Below are 15,914 nucleotides of genomic sequence, written 5' to 3' on the forward strand. Positions count from 1 at the left end.
CAGGTGCGGCCGGCCAGGGCGGGATCACGGGAGGTTGGCTCCAGGGCATGTCACCCATCTCACCCAGTCCCGCCCTGCCGACCACCTTCTAATTAATTTCTTTTCAATGTGCAGGAATCCATGCACCGGGCCTCTAGTCAGTATACAATGACTTGAGTTTCACACTTCTGGAGCCTAGGAATAATTCCATGTGGAAAGTTTGTTTTGTTAGTATGAACATAAGTCAGATACATATGGAAATGTTTTACTGAAAATAATGAACTCATAATGTTCTCTGGCCCTGCTGCCTGCCCTTCCCCAATGTCATACTAAAGTCTCGGCCAAGACATCAAAGTTATGTCTCCTTCTTCCACCAAAGCCATAACCGCCCTTCACAACATTACAACTTCAGGGGTTCTATGTAATTCTGATGTCAGGTTAAAAAAAAACTGGGATTCTTTGATATAGAGAAAAATATATGATTCAGTTTCAAAATGAAAGGACAACTAAAAGGTTTCTCAATGGCTTAAAAAAATTAAAAATTATAAAGGCAGATCCACTGAGATTCTACACACAACCTATGTGAGACCTCAAGTTTCTTATGATAGCTCCTTGGCAGTCTTTGTGGAATATTGGTTGTAGCCAGTCCAATTGGCTCCATGTTTTAGGGCTGCTACCCTAATGAGTATTACCAGTAGAGACTATCAATGAGACTGGCCCCTCTCAAAGAAAAAAGAACTCTCTACATGTATTGTCATTTGTATGTCATCCTAAAAAGTAGTCTAGTTCCTCTCTGCTTCATCTGAAAGTAAAGTGTGTTGGTCAGTAAGCCCCTCCAGCCCACTCAGAAGTTTCAGTGACTTTGCTATTGCCTCACTCAGAACCAAGGATCATCAGTTACTTACAGAAAGTCTCCAACATGAAAATGCAAGTGCGAAATAGACAAAGAGAAGAAATGAGCCCAAAGGAAACAGAGATCCCGAAAGAACAAAAGAAAATGTAAAAAACAATTCTAATTAATGTCCTTTAAGAGGCATCAGAAGATAATGCATATATACGTTAAGAATGAGATGCTATGGAAAGTTCAAAGGTCAAGAATGAACGTTTGGAAATAAAAATATGAACAATGTCCAAAAATGTTTAACTAGATCAAAAAGAAAGTTTAGAAGGTTAAAATTAAGGTATTCCCCCTGGAAAAAAAATAGCAAAAATAAACCAACACACAAAACAAAAAATAGAAAATAAGAAATAAAATATTATTGACAAAGAATTGATCCAGCAGTCCAAGTATTGATTGAAAAAGGTCTAGGACAAAGGAACAGGGCAAAGTAAGCACACAAAACAAAACAGAAAAAAAGAAGAGAGAATTATTAATGAAATAAGAGAAAAATAGAAAGATTTCTTCTTATTCAAAGAGCAGACCAAGTACTCAGCACAAGGAAAGACCCACATTACAGTATATAATCACAACATTTCTAAACATTAGAGATAAAAAAATAACCTGAGAATTACCACAGAGAAGGAAAAACAAATCATGTACAAAACACATCAACAGGATGGCACCAAACTTCTCAACAGCAACACTGGGTTTTAAAAGATAAGAGAATACCTTCAAAATTCTAAAAAAAAATAAAATAAAAATCAACTTCTATACTATCCATTGTATAAATCACATGTGAGAGTAGAATATAGGTGCTTTTAGATACTCAAGAACTCACAGAATTTACTTCCCTGGCCAAAGCTACTGGAAGAAAAAACTAAAAAAGACAAAGACCTGGGGTCTGGAACATGAGCTTAATTTAGGAGAGCAATAAAGCAAAGCCATGAAATATCCAGCTTTGCTGAAGGCTTAGAAAGCTACTGCAGATTGTTAATGCTAGACCAGGAGGGCAGAAAGCAGCAGGAACAGGTCTGGAAGCAACAAAGAGGACTTGATAGAATATTCGATATGGGAGGCATTTGAAGGGGAAAAGATGGGTGGGCATGACGGAGCTACTGGAGCATTGACAAGGAATACATAGATGTAGGGAATTGAGTGAGCAAAAAAGAAAGATAATTCATTAACTTTGGAGCAGGGGGAGGGTAGGAAAGGAAACATGAGTATGACATGGCTCTGAAGTGAACATTTATAGAATCATATAATGTAAACACTGATTACTAAGTAAATGAAAACCAGTGAATGAATACAAAGACAGAATTGGATAAGAGAAAGTAAAAATATTAAAGACACATCTGTTATGACAAGAAGTTGATAGATAATGCTTAAAATGACAAATTAAGACATATTGGTATTTATGATAATGGAGAAAACCAATTTAAAATGTCAGTCTCTGAGGTGGCGTTAGTGCTGGGATGCGTGAGGCAATGGTGGCTGACTTTCTTCGTAGTCTGTTGATATACTCGATGCTACTACTGGGTTTTTTAAAAGTATATTGCTTGATAATAAAAACATTGGCCCTACAGCGTTACAAGGCTCCTAGGAATATCCAATTATCAACTTAAAAAGGGATAAGTCTCTCCTTGTCAGTTATAAGTCAAGCAGTGGAAATGCTTTCAAATGATTCAAAGCGCATTTTTGCATGCTCATTCCTACACATGTGTTATTTCACAACTGCAAGCTGAAACTTATTTTATTATTATTTTAAGTTCCTAAAATATTTTTTTCTGTTTTTTGTTCTATAAATATACAGGTATGTACTTTTTAAATGGATTTTTAATTTTTTTAAAAAAGAGAGAGGAAAGGAAGGAGAGGGAGAGAGAGAGAGAAACATGGATGTGAGAAATAATGAATCATCTGCCTCCTGCACGCCTCCTACTGGGAATGGAACCCGCAACCTGGGCATTTGCCCTGACCAGGAATCCACTGGCAACCTTTTGGTACATGGGACAATGCTCATTCAGCTGAGCCACACTGGCTAGGGCAGGTGTGTACTTTTAAGATTCATTCACGTAATACAATAGGAATCCCTACTTCGACCATTTGAGTGGATAAGAATCTCATTCTATCATTTACTGGCTACATAGTCTTGGCAGCCCTTACCCCTGTGAACTTCAGTTTCCTTACTCTGTAAATCTAGAGTTTATTAGGAGAATTCAACATGTAATGCAGGTGCACCATAAATTATTGTGATTGTTACTGTTTCCTGCCATGGATTATAAGGGCACTCAATGTTTTGAGCTCCTTGGAAACAAGAACTGTTTCATTTGGCTTTATTTCTCAAGCTCAGTAAACAGTTTTTAAAATAAGGAAATATCGGTCAGACAGAACTTACGGTCTGTTTTATAATTTGTCATTTTTTCTACTGAGTTTTCTTATATGAGGCTTAATATGAGGGCACAAATTATTTAATTTTAAATTAATGCATTTATATTGAATAGAATCATAACTGACAATATCGTTTTTTCCCCTTGTTTTATATTGTAAAACAGAGGATGGGAATTGAGAATATTTTCCGCATCAGACAAAATAACAATATTTCAAAAGTAAAGTTAAAAGCTAAATGACACTTTTCCCAAGGCATTCACTGGCCATATAAGTAGACTAGGGAGACATCATCCTATATTTCTGACTGCCTTAAATATCAGAAAGAGCACTAAAGAGGAAAAAAAAGCTACACGAGAGAAGGGGAGGCCCTGACCTAGATAAGCAGAAGCTGTAAACTATTTCCTTGCTGTGGTGCTACTGGAGACTGTGTGTATGTGTATGTGCATGTGTGTGTGTCTCTGTGGCTGCATGTGTAGAATTCACCTTCTCTCAGTTCTTCCAGCCTTGAGTTAAATTCTTTATAGAGAACTGGGGAGAGGCACTTTTAAATATTGGGACCAATTTAAATATTGGGAACACTGAAACTATGACATACATAGGAAAAACTGGAAGGAGTTAGATTTATTGGCTAATTAGACTCCATTGAGTAACAGAAAGTCTACAATCAAAATGCTTAGTTCCTGGCACACAGCTGCCCTTCGACAGTCTCTGAATTTGTAATCACCCAGATAGCAACTAGGCTGAGATTTACCTGCCATCATCTACGGAAAGAAAAGGCTTAATGCTTAAAATTACTATAGCAATAATCATAGCAGAGATAGGTTTAACATAGTTATACAATCAGTGTTAATATATTTATGCAGTAAGTATCATAACAATTGATGATAGTAAGATATTACCAAAAATCTGACTAGTTAATACAGGGTAAAGTCTTAAACTTTTAAAATACTTTTGAAGTAATGTTTTGAAATATTAAACATAAAGAACTGAAGATGAACTTTTAAAGTTTGGGAGTTTTTCAGAGGTTAATTAATGCAATCCTCCCAGTAACAGATCTCAGTAATCAGCTCTCACTGCTCCACCACAGGAATATCCTGCACACTCCTCGTAAAGTATGAATGGAGCCAAGCCTAGGAGAATATTGACACTTAGGTCTTTTGTAAACCTGTACCCCCCAGCCCCCAACAGAAAGTCAGCTTGTACAGTGGAAACTGACTCAGAATCAGAATCCCTGGCTGCGAGTCCATGTTGGAACATTAAATGGTTCTGTGACCCTAAGCAATCCACTCTATGTCTGTTGACTTTTCAGTGAATAAGAAAACACTTAACTTAACCTCCCGGGAGATAACTGGGAGGATTAATGGAAGCACTATATGTGCAAGGACTTTTGGAAGAACATACAGGAAATATGACAAAAATATGAAGCATATTAAAATAAGTAATAAGAAAGTCAAGCATCTCTTTGACCCCCAGACTTCCCACATGAGCACTTCTCCAGAGACAAAGTTAACAGTTTTTATATTTTCTTCCTGACATGGTCCAGTCATGTGTGTGCGCTTCTGCTCAAATAGCACTAAGGTGCACCTTGTTATTTCAGTCACACAGACACATATCTTAGAGCTCTATCCTCATTAGCAGTAGAAATGTACCTCTCTCTCTCTCTCTCTCTCGAATAGTTAATTGACTTTTAGAGAGAGCAAGGAGGAGAGAGAGAGAGAGAGAGAGAGAGAGAGAGAGAGAGAAAATGAGAGGGTAACATCGATCAGCTGCTCCTGCATGCCCCTTACTGGGGATTGAGCCCAAAACCCAGGCATGTGCCCTGACAGGAATGGAACCAGCAACCTTTCCATGCACAGGGTGACGCCCAAGCAACTAAGCCACACAGGTCAGGGCTTTCTCTTTTAAAATCAGTTTCATTGTATTTCACAGAAGACTTGGCTGTCATTCTTAAAGCAGTCCCCAGTCACAGCCATTTTAGGTTTCCCTAGTCTTTTTCTTTTCCAGACTGAGGTGCCATAAATATCCCTGTATGTTTGGCTAGACTTTTGTAGCACTGACATTTTAAATACCTAGGAGACTTGTAACACTATGATTCTCTCTTTTATAGCATTCTGTATAAGTCTGGCATATCTTGGACTCTAGGCAAAAAAGTATTTAATGTTCCATGGGTGCTTTCAATAATATCATGTCTATTAAAACACAGTTCAAGGGTCCTGATGACAGGATTATAATTTCATACACAAAAAGAATAAAGAATTAAAAAGAATAAAGAATTAAAAAGAGCAATGCCATTCAGTCTTCACCATTCTAAAAAATAGTAAGAACATATATTAGCAGAGTGCTCAATGGCTCATTAGACATTTGACGAATACTGATTTTTTAAAAGTCTCTGATTTAGTACTTAGCAGCATCATAAATCCAAGAAATCTTAAAATGAAAAGGAACCTTAAAATTCTAATTGAATCACCTTTCCAAAGCTGTAAATACTTCCTAAGACTCTCCCAGTGATCATAAGTTGGATCAGAGGGAAAACACATTTTATAACTAAGCTTGTACAATAAATAGGCAGTCAAGCTCAAAGCAACACCAGTGTGGTCAGAAAGGAAGCAGATAGCGTATCAAATGGACTGGAACCTGGGACAAACCTGTAGGAGCTGGTGAACTCGTAATCCAGAATCCCATTTGCTGTTATCACGCCGCTCCGCGCGTCAATCTGGAACACCTGTGCTTGCTTGCCAGCGAGAATGGAATACTCAATGAGGCCGTGCAACCCGCTGTCCAGGTCGGCAGCGAAAACCTGTGAGGAAGCAACTCTTGCATTAGATAAGGATTTCATCTGCAACAGGGGTTAAGTCTGTTTTTCAGAGAAATGCATTATGACAGAATTATAGACTGTCAAATACATTTAAAAAACAACCATTAAAGCAACACTAACGAACTGCTGAAGCTTACATTTCACTTTACAATAAAGTAAATAATGGGTTAGGAAGCAAGTCCGTGTTCTCATTCAAAGGATTTCCAGGTAACTTTCAGTAGAGTCTCATATGTCTAAAGCTACAATTTTAGGCAAGAGGAAAATATAGTTGAAAAAAATCTAATTTGCTTAAAGTGTTGCCTGAAAAGGAATCCATATGTGGATTTGTTTTATATTACTTTGAGAGCCTCTATTTTAAAGGATCTTTAAATAGATGAAACAAAGTCTAGATTTAGTGCTAAAAAAATTCCCCCTGATCATTTAGGTGACAAATTATCATAGTAGTGCTGAGGATGAAAGTTTTGCATCAGCCTCCATGAAGAGATATTGTTTAGGCCTATTTTGATGTACATTGATTCATGATAATCCACACACACATGCGCAAACATCTTTCTGTTACCTGTATGATAGGAGCATTGTGAAACTGGCCTTCAGGCACTGATACTTGGTAAATGCTTTGCCCGAAGCGTGGGAAATTATCATTCACATCTTGTATCAAGATGACTATTTTGCTGTAGGCTCTATGCCCACTGCTTTCAGCTGAAACGATGAGTTGTACTTCATTTCTGACTTCAAAATCAAGGAACCTGGGTTCTTTCACAGTGAGTTCTCCTATTTTTATTCCCAGGGAGAAAACAAAATAAAAGAAGTTGATATTGTAGTTATTATTTTAAAAGTTCCAAATCATCTTTGCCTTATGTGCTCCTATGCTCACCTGTCCCTTTTCAAAGCCCCATGTTGGCTGGCCTCCCTCCTCTATTGACTGGAGTCATTGGGGAAAAGGTTGAGAGCATGCAGATGTTCAAGGTTCAAACATGTAGGAGGGAAAGAAACTGCAAAATATCTGAACTTTTGAAGCTGTCTCTTAAATCCTCTTTCTCTTTCCATAATTGGTCCATCACTGTGCCTGGGAAATCTACCTTCCAGATATTTCTTGAATCTACCTTTCTTCATCTCCACTGCTGCTGCCCTCCTCCATCCACTGGCATTTCCCATTTTGTCCCCTGAATTAATCACTTAACTGGTCTCCCCATCAACCCAGTTCCCATTCTGAATCCTATATAATAAAACCCTAATATGCAAATCAACTGGTTGCTATGTTGCGCACTGACCACCAGGGGGCAGATGCTCAACGCAGGAGCTGCCCCCCAGGTGGTCATTGTGCTCCCACTGGGGGAGTGCCGCTCAGCCAGAAGCTGGGCTCACGGCTGGCGGGCACAGCGGCGATGGCGGGAGCCTCTCCTGCCTGGGCTGCAGGTGGGCAGTAAGGAGTGAGGGGTCCCAGACTGCAGGCAGACATCCCCCAAGAAGTCCCAGACTGTGAGAGGGCACAGGCTGGGCTGAGAGAGGACACCCCCCCCCCCCCCGCACAAATTTCATGCACCAGGCCTCCAGTTAAATAATGAAAAAAAACATTGTCATTGCCCTGTGTAAAACCCTGCAATGGCTTTCTAAAATGATTATGATCAATTTCAGTATTTTTAACCTCCAAAGGACTTCTCCCACCTCAGAAATCTCATCATGTCCTTCTCCACCTGTCTCTGCTCTGGTCATAACACTCATAAGTATTCCGTTCCTCAAATGCTCATTTCAGAGTTGCCATGTATGCTTTTCCATCTGCCTCGAACAGTCCCCACTCCTGTGCTTCTTCAGAGATCTTTCCAGACCACCCATCCCCGTGCCATCACTGTCAGCCCCCAATGGACTCTCACAAACATGTGCTGTACTTTGTTCACCTGCTTCAGTCTAGTTACTCCTCAGGATTTAGGGTTCTGCAAGGTGAGGAGGGCTACCTGCCTCTTACCCCATCATATCCCCAATACCCAGCTCAAGGTCTGGCTTACAGAAAGCCCTTGTATGAAAAGCATAATCAGGCTAGGCAAAGTGGCCCTGGGGGGTTATGCCATGTTCAAGTTCCTCCATCAAATTAAGAAATTCCTATCCTGATATAATTTCTTTCTTTGGTTTCTACTCTATCTCCCCCCGCCCCCACTTCAACTAAATTGCTTATTGAATTTAATGTTATTATTATTATTTTTATTATGATGATTTACTTGGTTCTCATTGTCAGAGATTCCATCGAATGGGGATTTGCTGAATGAGCATTGATTTGGAGTTCGAGGAACCTGAAACCAAGCATAGATCATAGACCTGGATACTTAATTTAGGCAAGTTACCTGGTTCCACCACCACTAACTCTGTGGCCTGGAGTCAGTTACTCAGGTTCTCCAGAGCCGAGTCTCCCCTTCTGTAAAATGGGGATATGAATAATGACTTCACAGGGTACCTGTGAGAAGTCACACAGTGCATGCTTAGAATGTTTCTTTGTAGTTGGATGGTGTAGATCCCAGTGTTGTACCCACATCTCTCTTCCCCTTCATCACTAGATATAGATTTAATATCTTTACAAGGTCTGAATTTAGAAAGAGAAAATTAAGTAGCCTCAGACTGTTAGAAAAGTTCTATCTCTGGTGAAACAGCCTGCTTCTGGAAGCCACAGTTCTCAGTACTCTAGCTGAACCCGTTTCCTAGGTAACCATCCTAACCCAAGAAATATGCTAACTTTGGTACTGGGTATTTTGGAGGGGGTTTAATAGCTTCTATTCTGTAATTAAGAGAAATTAAATATTTATATCCTATATGAAGAACTCACTATATTATCAAATTTAAAATTTCATAAAATCACTTTCATTTATTATCATCAGATTTAGTTACCAATTCAGATCGAAAGGCAAATTACTTTTACCAACCACAGTCTGATGTTACCAACACCCCTGACAAAATTTAGAACAGCTTTAACCATTGGCAGCTGGAGAACCATTAAGGTGCATTTGATGCGCAGGGAATGAAGGAAGCTGGTCTTTAGAAACCTTCATGAAACAAGGGAGGAGCCCCCACCCCCAAATGGCAGAGGAGCCCCAGTCCGAGGTGGGTGCAAAGGTCTCATCTGGAGCTCTGTCTCCACCGAGCAGGGCACTCAGCTTGCTATCATGTGCTGTTCCCACTGGTAAAGGAGAAACACAATGGAAATGCAACACTAAATTGCCAGTGTCACTGAGTAGAAAGTGTGCCAATTATAGTGCAGATCAAAGTGGGGTTTTTAATAAAAGGCTTGTGTTTGGGCTTTGATAATTGGAATTCTGAACTTGGAATGGTTCTGCAGCTCTAATGCTTTCCTTGCTTGATTTTTATTTTTGGCATAATAACTGGCATATGCTGTGAAAGTTATGCAAGTGGAAAAGACAATAACCAGTCTGTGAGATAATTCACGGCTGGCGCACCTACCAGATCCACATTTTGCCTTGGATGATATATGCATATTTTTCTCAGAGACAGCAAGGGTTTTCTGTCACTGGTGAGATGAAAGTCCTCCTGGGCTCTGTCTAATAGGATGGGCTGGAGTCCATGTTTTCCTTAGAGGAAGGGCCTCACAACACCAACTTCATGTTCATTCTCATATGTTAGAGCGCCAGTTACACAACAACTTGAGAATGAAACTGTAGGAATATTTTCCTTCTGATATATCTACATATATAGCTTTTGTCCAAGTTATAAAATTCACATAAAAATGAGATTATGAGTCTTCAAATGCTAAGTGTTTGATAGCACACTCAGGTTACTTCAGTCAGTTACAAATGGCGCACATGCATAGCGTATATACAACCAGAGTGTGATAAATATTTATGTTATCCCCAAGCTTTTAAACTCTCTCCCATTAAAGCTACACCCGTGAAACACTGAAAGTTTGATCATTTTTGTTTTATGTCAATCTACCAAGTAATGAAATGAATACTACCATCTGTTATTGACATACACATTAGTCAAACTCCCAAATTCCTGCTGGTTTGGACAGTGAGTAGTAGATGTTTTTAAGCTAAAGTGACAAGAAGTTTGGATACAAAAGTAAACCATTGGTTTGTGACTATGAACACAGGGAAAACTCTGGCAAGGATGGACAGAAAACACAGTGCCCACCAGAGATCCATCTAATCATGACTTATTTAGCCAATAACTAATAAAATGGTTTTCTCCCATTTTTACCATTAAGTGACCACAACTTAAATGCCATTGATTTATCATAAATACCAGTTTTCTCTTTTAACTGGTATGCAATTTAACATACATACATTCATATAATATTTAGATATAAGTTTAATGATTATGCAAACAAAAGTAGCATAAAAGATAAATTTAAGCCGAAACCAGTTTGGCTCAGTGGATAGAGTGTCGGCCTGCGGACTGAAGGGTCCCGGGTTCGATTCCGGTCAAGGGCATGTACCTGGGTTGAGGGCACATCCCCAGTAGGAGATGTGCAGGAGGCAGCTGATCGATGTTTCTCTCTCATCAATGTTTCTGACTATCTCTCTCCCTTCCTCTCTGTAAAAAATCAATAAAATATATTTTTAAAAAAAGATAAATTTAATATCATACTTAATGATTTTAAAAAATGTTTCTTGGCAGCAATATGATAAAATATATATTGAAATGTCTTCATGATAAAAAAACTAAAATGCTTGATAAATTTGTGTGTGTGTGTGTGTGTGTGTGTGTATTGAAATGCATTACTGAGTTGCTACAGTAGTAGGGAATCCTCAGAGGACAAAACAGCCACAACCCACAAACTCATAGACACAGACAACAGTCCAACAGTCTGGTGGTGGCCAGAGGGGACGGAGGTGGTAGAAGAGGGTAAAGGAGGGATAAATAGTGATAGAAAGAGACTTAACTTGGGCTAGCGAACATGCAATACAATATACAGATGATTTATTTATAGAATTGTATACCTGAAACCTATATAATTTTATTAACCAATGTCACCCCAATAAATTTAATAAAAAGTAAAATACAAACCATAAATAAATAAGTGAAAACAGTAACCCAGGAAGGTAAGCAATCACTAAAATCCCATTTGTGTTAAAAGGATTTCTAACACAACTTCCTTCTTTGAGATTAATCTCTGGTAGCTGCACAGACTCTAGAAAAGCAAGGGAAGAAGCCTGAACTCATAAAAGGTGAAAAGTCTAATAGGAAAATTAGAATAAAGCTATAAACCCAAAGGCTCCAAATGAGTGATCAATGTTATCAATGTTATATATATATTAAAAGTGGATGCACAGAAACTTGCTTTTCTTGACTGTGTATTGACTGGAAGGGTGGGGGGAAAAGTGTCTGCCAATACTTCATTGATGGTGCTTGCAATGGCTCTTTGCCTGTGTCACCCTTTAACCAAATGATGGGGTGAGGAGATGAAGATTCCTAGCAGACGACCTCAGAAAGCTCCTGACTAAAGGCTGTTGGATCAAAAAGTCAAACCATTACCCTGGACAAGAAAGCATTTACTTAAGAAATTACCCTCTCTCAATTCTTCCCATGTGCATGTATTACAGATTAAATAAGGCAGTTGTATGGTAATATAGAAATTATTAAAAACATACTTCTTGAGGGTTGACAATGAAGTTGTAGATACGTATCTACTACATAGTTGTTAGTAAAAAACAGTATGTTTTAAATAATCAATTGGTATTCATTTAAAACACAATAATGGTCTTGTTAAAGCTAAATTTAATACATGCTGTATTTGGAAGTAATTTCTTTACCACGATATAAAAACCTTTCCAGCTGTCCTCTCTTGTTGCATCATTGACATTCAGTGGCAAATTGGAAGAATCTGATGATGATTCCCTCAGGCTAGACATGTGTGCTTATTTTCAATTCAATGTAAATATCAATGATCTTTCTACTATAGCTCCAATTCTCCCACACAGATGAGTTAATTATGAGTAGAAACTAATTTATCTAAAAAATTCAGAGTAGGATAGGAACCATCTAATTTGGAAATGTAAAGAATAGAATTCTTAGCAAGAACATGTGAACGAGTAAATAGTTCTTGATTTCCCACAAATTCTCATCTGCTACCATAAAAAACTTTGTTTACCTTTTAAATTATTTACCTATAACAATTTCTACATTTTCAATTTTGTTTCCTTTGGAGAAGTATTTATTACTCGTAACATTACATGATGCAGGAAGTAAAGTTGTTTTTGGGGAGAGAAGACCTACCTGAGTTGGAGCACAGGGAAAAAACTTCATCTTCATTTCCACTAAAAATTGAATATTTAATGCTGTCTTGAATTGACTCCGAAGCAAAAGCTTTTACAGTCATGACAGAACTACCTGTAAAATTGAGGTAAAAAAAAGAATTTTAGGAAAAGAAAATTTCAGGGAAAAACAAAAACAAACACTGGGTACTTATTATTTGCCTACTACATTTTCACGTGTTCATTCATTCAATGATTACTTACCGAGTGTCTTCAATGAGCCAATCTGATGCTAGCTGCTGGGGAGCTAGTGACAAGCAAAATGGAAAAGATCTCTATCTTATGGTGGTTATTAACTGATGAGGACACAGGCAACAAGCCAGTAAACAAATACATAATCAAGGTAGATTTCATATGTGCTAAGTTCCTTGGAAAGAAATAAACAAGATTATATGATAGGAAACACTTCTGTTGAGAGGGAGGCAGATACTCTTTTGGAGAGGCCTCAGAGGTGTGACCTTGTAGTTGACCCTTGAAGCATGAGAAGCCATAGAAAGAACTGGAAGAAAAGGATTCCAGGAGAAGAATAGCAATTACAAAAACCCTGGGCTGGGAAAGGGCTCAGTTTAATGAAGCACAGTGAGTAGGGGAGAAGGAAGAAGGTAAAGATAGCATCTAGATAGGCAGGGATCATATTTTAATCTAAGTACAGTGGGAAGTAATGGAAGCATTGTAAGGAATGAAGTAAAATAATCTGATTTTCTTTTAAAATATGTCATTCTGAATGCTGTGTGAAGAACAAAGAGGAGTAAGAATAGAGCAGAGAGACCAATTAAGGTAATACTGCAATAGTCCAAGCAAGAGACAATAACCTAGGATTGTGGGAGAAGAGATGGAAAGAACTGCAGAGATTAAAGACATATTTTGATGCACTTCCTTGAACATTAAGTGGAATGTGGGAAAGTAGGTAACAGGAGTATAAATATTAGAAATCTTCCCTTAACCAGTTTCCACTACAGTTTTAGGTAAAAGCAACCCATTTAGAGGGTAACCAAGTTCTTAATTGCATAATATCAATTCATTGGAGAATTGCTTAAGTACTGCAGTAGTCAAGAGAGAACTCACAGGGGGGAAAAAAACTCCACAGAAATGGAGTTAGATGTAGGAATTAGAGAGGAAAGAAGAAAGCCATTTCGGGTTATAGGAAACAGACTGATTACCAGCATGGAAGAAGAAATATCAAGGACTGATAATGGCAATATGATACTTGGTGTGATTAGAACTTGGACTTCACTGGAAGGGTTCTCAAGAATCCATTTGGGCCCTAAGTTAGCTTTGTTGCTGCTCGCCTCTTTGCTTCCTGTCCTACTTGTCCATCTGTCACCCTCATATGACTATCTATATAACCAATATAGATATATATATATAATATATATATAATCCTCACTGGACGATATGTTTGGGGAGATATAATATATATATAATCCTCACTGGACGATATGTTTGATTGTTTGTTTATTTTTTCATTTGTTTTTGAGAGACTGAGGGAGGGAGAGAGAGAGAGAGAGGTGGATGTGAGAGAGAAGCATCAATTGGTTGCCTCTTGTACATGCTCCAACTGGGGACTGAACTTGCAACCTGGGTATTTGCCCTGACTGTAATTTAAAACCATGACCTTTTGGTGTACGGGACAATGTTCTGACCAACTGAGCCACAATGGCCAGGGCTAAAAATATTTTTTATTTAATAAACTTTAAGTTAAAATTTACATATAACATACACATATTTCAAGTATACAGTTCTAAGAGATTTGATAGCTATATACACCTGTATAACTACCATCATGATCAAGATATAGAATATTTTTATCACTCCAAAAAGTTCCCTCATGCTCTCTTATAGTCAGTTTATCTCACTTCTGGCTCCAGGTAATTACTGATCTGCATTCTATAACTCTAGATTAGTGTTGCCTTTAAAATTTCATATAATAGCATCTGCAAATAAAAAGTAGCTATCACCTTTTGTTTAGCATTCTTGAGAACCAAGCATGCTGTTCTGTGTACCAAAAGTTTGTGTCTTTCACTGAAAAAAGAGATAGAGGAAGACATAAACAAATGGAAGAATATACTGTGTTCATTGATTGGTAGAATCAATATCATTAAAATGTCCACACTACCCAAAGCAATCTATAAATTCAATGCATTAAAATACCAATGGAATATTTCACAGACCTAGAACAAACTCTCCAAAAATTCATATGGAACAAAAAAAGACCCCAAATAGTCACAGCAATCTTGAGAAAGAAGAACAAGGTTGAAGGGATCACAATAGCAGATATCAAGCTATATGACAAAGCCACTGATCTCAAAACTGGTACTGACACAAGAAGACAGACATATAGACCAATGGAACAGAACAGAGAACCCAGAAATCGACCCAAGCCATTATGCTCAATTAATATTTGACAACGGAGGCAAGAGCATACAGTGGAGTCAAGACAGTCTCTTCAATAAATGGTGTTGAGAAAATTGGACAGATACATGCAAAAAAATGAAACTAGACCACCAACTTACACCATACACAAAAATAAACTCAAAGTGGACAAATGAATTAAACGCAAGACGGGAAACCATAAAAATCTTAGAAGAATTCATAGGTAGCAAAATATCAGACATGTCATATCGTTTCTGATACAGCTCCTAGGACAATGGAAACTAAGGAGAAAATAAACAAATTGGACTACATAAAAATAAAAAGCTTCTGCACAGCAAAAGAAACCATCAACAAAACAACAAGAAAGACCACTGCATGAGAGAACATACTTGCCAATGTTATATCCGATAAGGGCCTAATCTCCAAAATTTATAGGGAACACATACATCTTAATTAAAGAAAGATAAGCAATCCAATCAAAAAATGGGCAAAGGACTTAAATAGACACTTTTCAAAAGTAGACATACAGAAGGCCAAGTGACATTTAAAAACATGCTCAGTCACTAATCATCCAAGAGATGCAAGTCAAAATGACAATGAGGTACCATCTCACACCTGTCAGAATGGCTATCATCAACAAATCAACAAAGACAAGTTCTGGTGAGGATGTGGAGAAAAAGGAACCCTCATACACGGCTGGTGGAAATGCAGACTGGTGCAGACACTGTGGAAAACAGTATGGAGTTTCCTCAAAAAAATTAAAAATGAAACTTCCATTTGACCCAGTATCCCCCTTCTAGGAATATATCCCAAGAAATCAGAAAAACCAATCAGAAAAAACATGCACTCCTATGTTCATAGCAGCATGATTTACAATAGCTAAGATTTATAAACAGCCTAAGTGCCCATCAGCATAGAAGTGGATTAGAAAACTGTGGTACATCTACACAATGGAATACTATGCTGCTGTAAAAAAAAAAGAACTCTTACCATTCGCAACAGCATAGATGGACACAGAGAGCATAATGCTAAGCGAAATAAGCCAGTCAGAAAAAGATAAATATCACATGATCTCACTCATATGTAGAATATAATGAACAACATAAACTGATGAACAAAAACAGATCCAGAGACAGAGAAGCATCAAACAGACTGTCAAACTTCATATGGAAGGCAGGGGAGGGGTAAGAGATCAACCAAAGGATTTGTATGCATGCATATAAGC

At 38.0% G+C, this 15,914-nt stretch overlaps 1 protein-coding gene across 1 annotated transcript in view; it reads right to left on the reverse strand.

The window, feature by feature from the left end:
- Positions 1 to 15,914, reverse strand: part of DCHS2 (dachsous cadherin-related 2) — a 189,963-nt gene that overhangs the window by 9,369 nt on the left and 164,680 nt on the right. Inside the window, 3 exon segments of the mRNA XM_070415351.1 lie at positions 5,890 to 6,041; positions 6,619 to 6,830; positions 12,279 to 12,392. Of these exon segments, the coding sequence (XP_070271452.1) occupies positions 5,890 to 6,041; positions 6,619 to 6,830; positions 12,279 to 12,392 (478 nt within the window).

The sequence above is a fragment of the Myotis yumanensis genome, unplaced genomic scaffold (assembly GCF_028538775.1).
Source record: "Myotis yumanensis isolate MYYU_CA2020_CCGP unplaced genomic scaffold, mMyoYum1.0.hap1 SCAF_5, whole genome shotgun sequence".
NCBI classification, from domain to species: Eukaryota; Metazoa; Chordata; class Mammalia; order Chiroptera; family Vespertilionidae; genus Myotis; species Myotis yumanensis.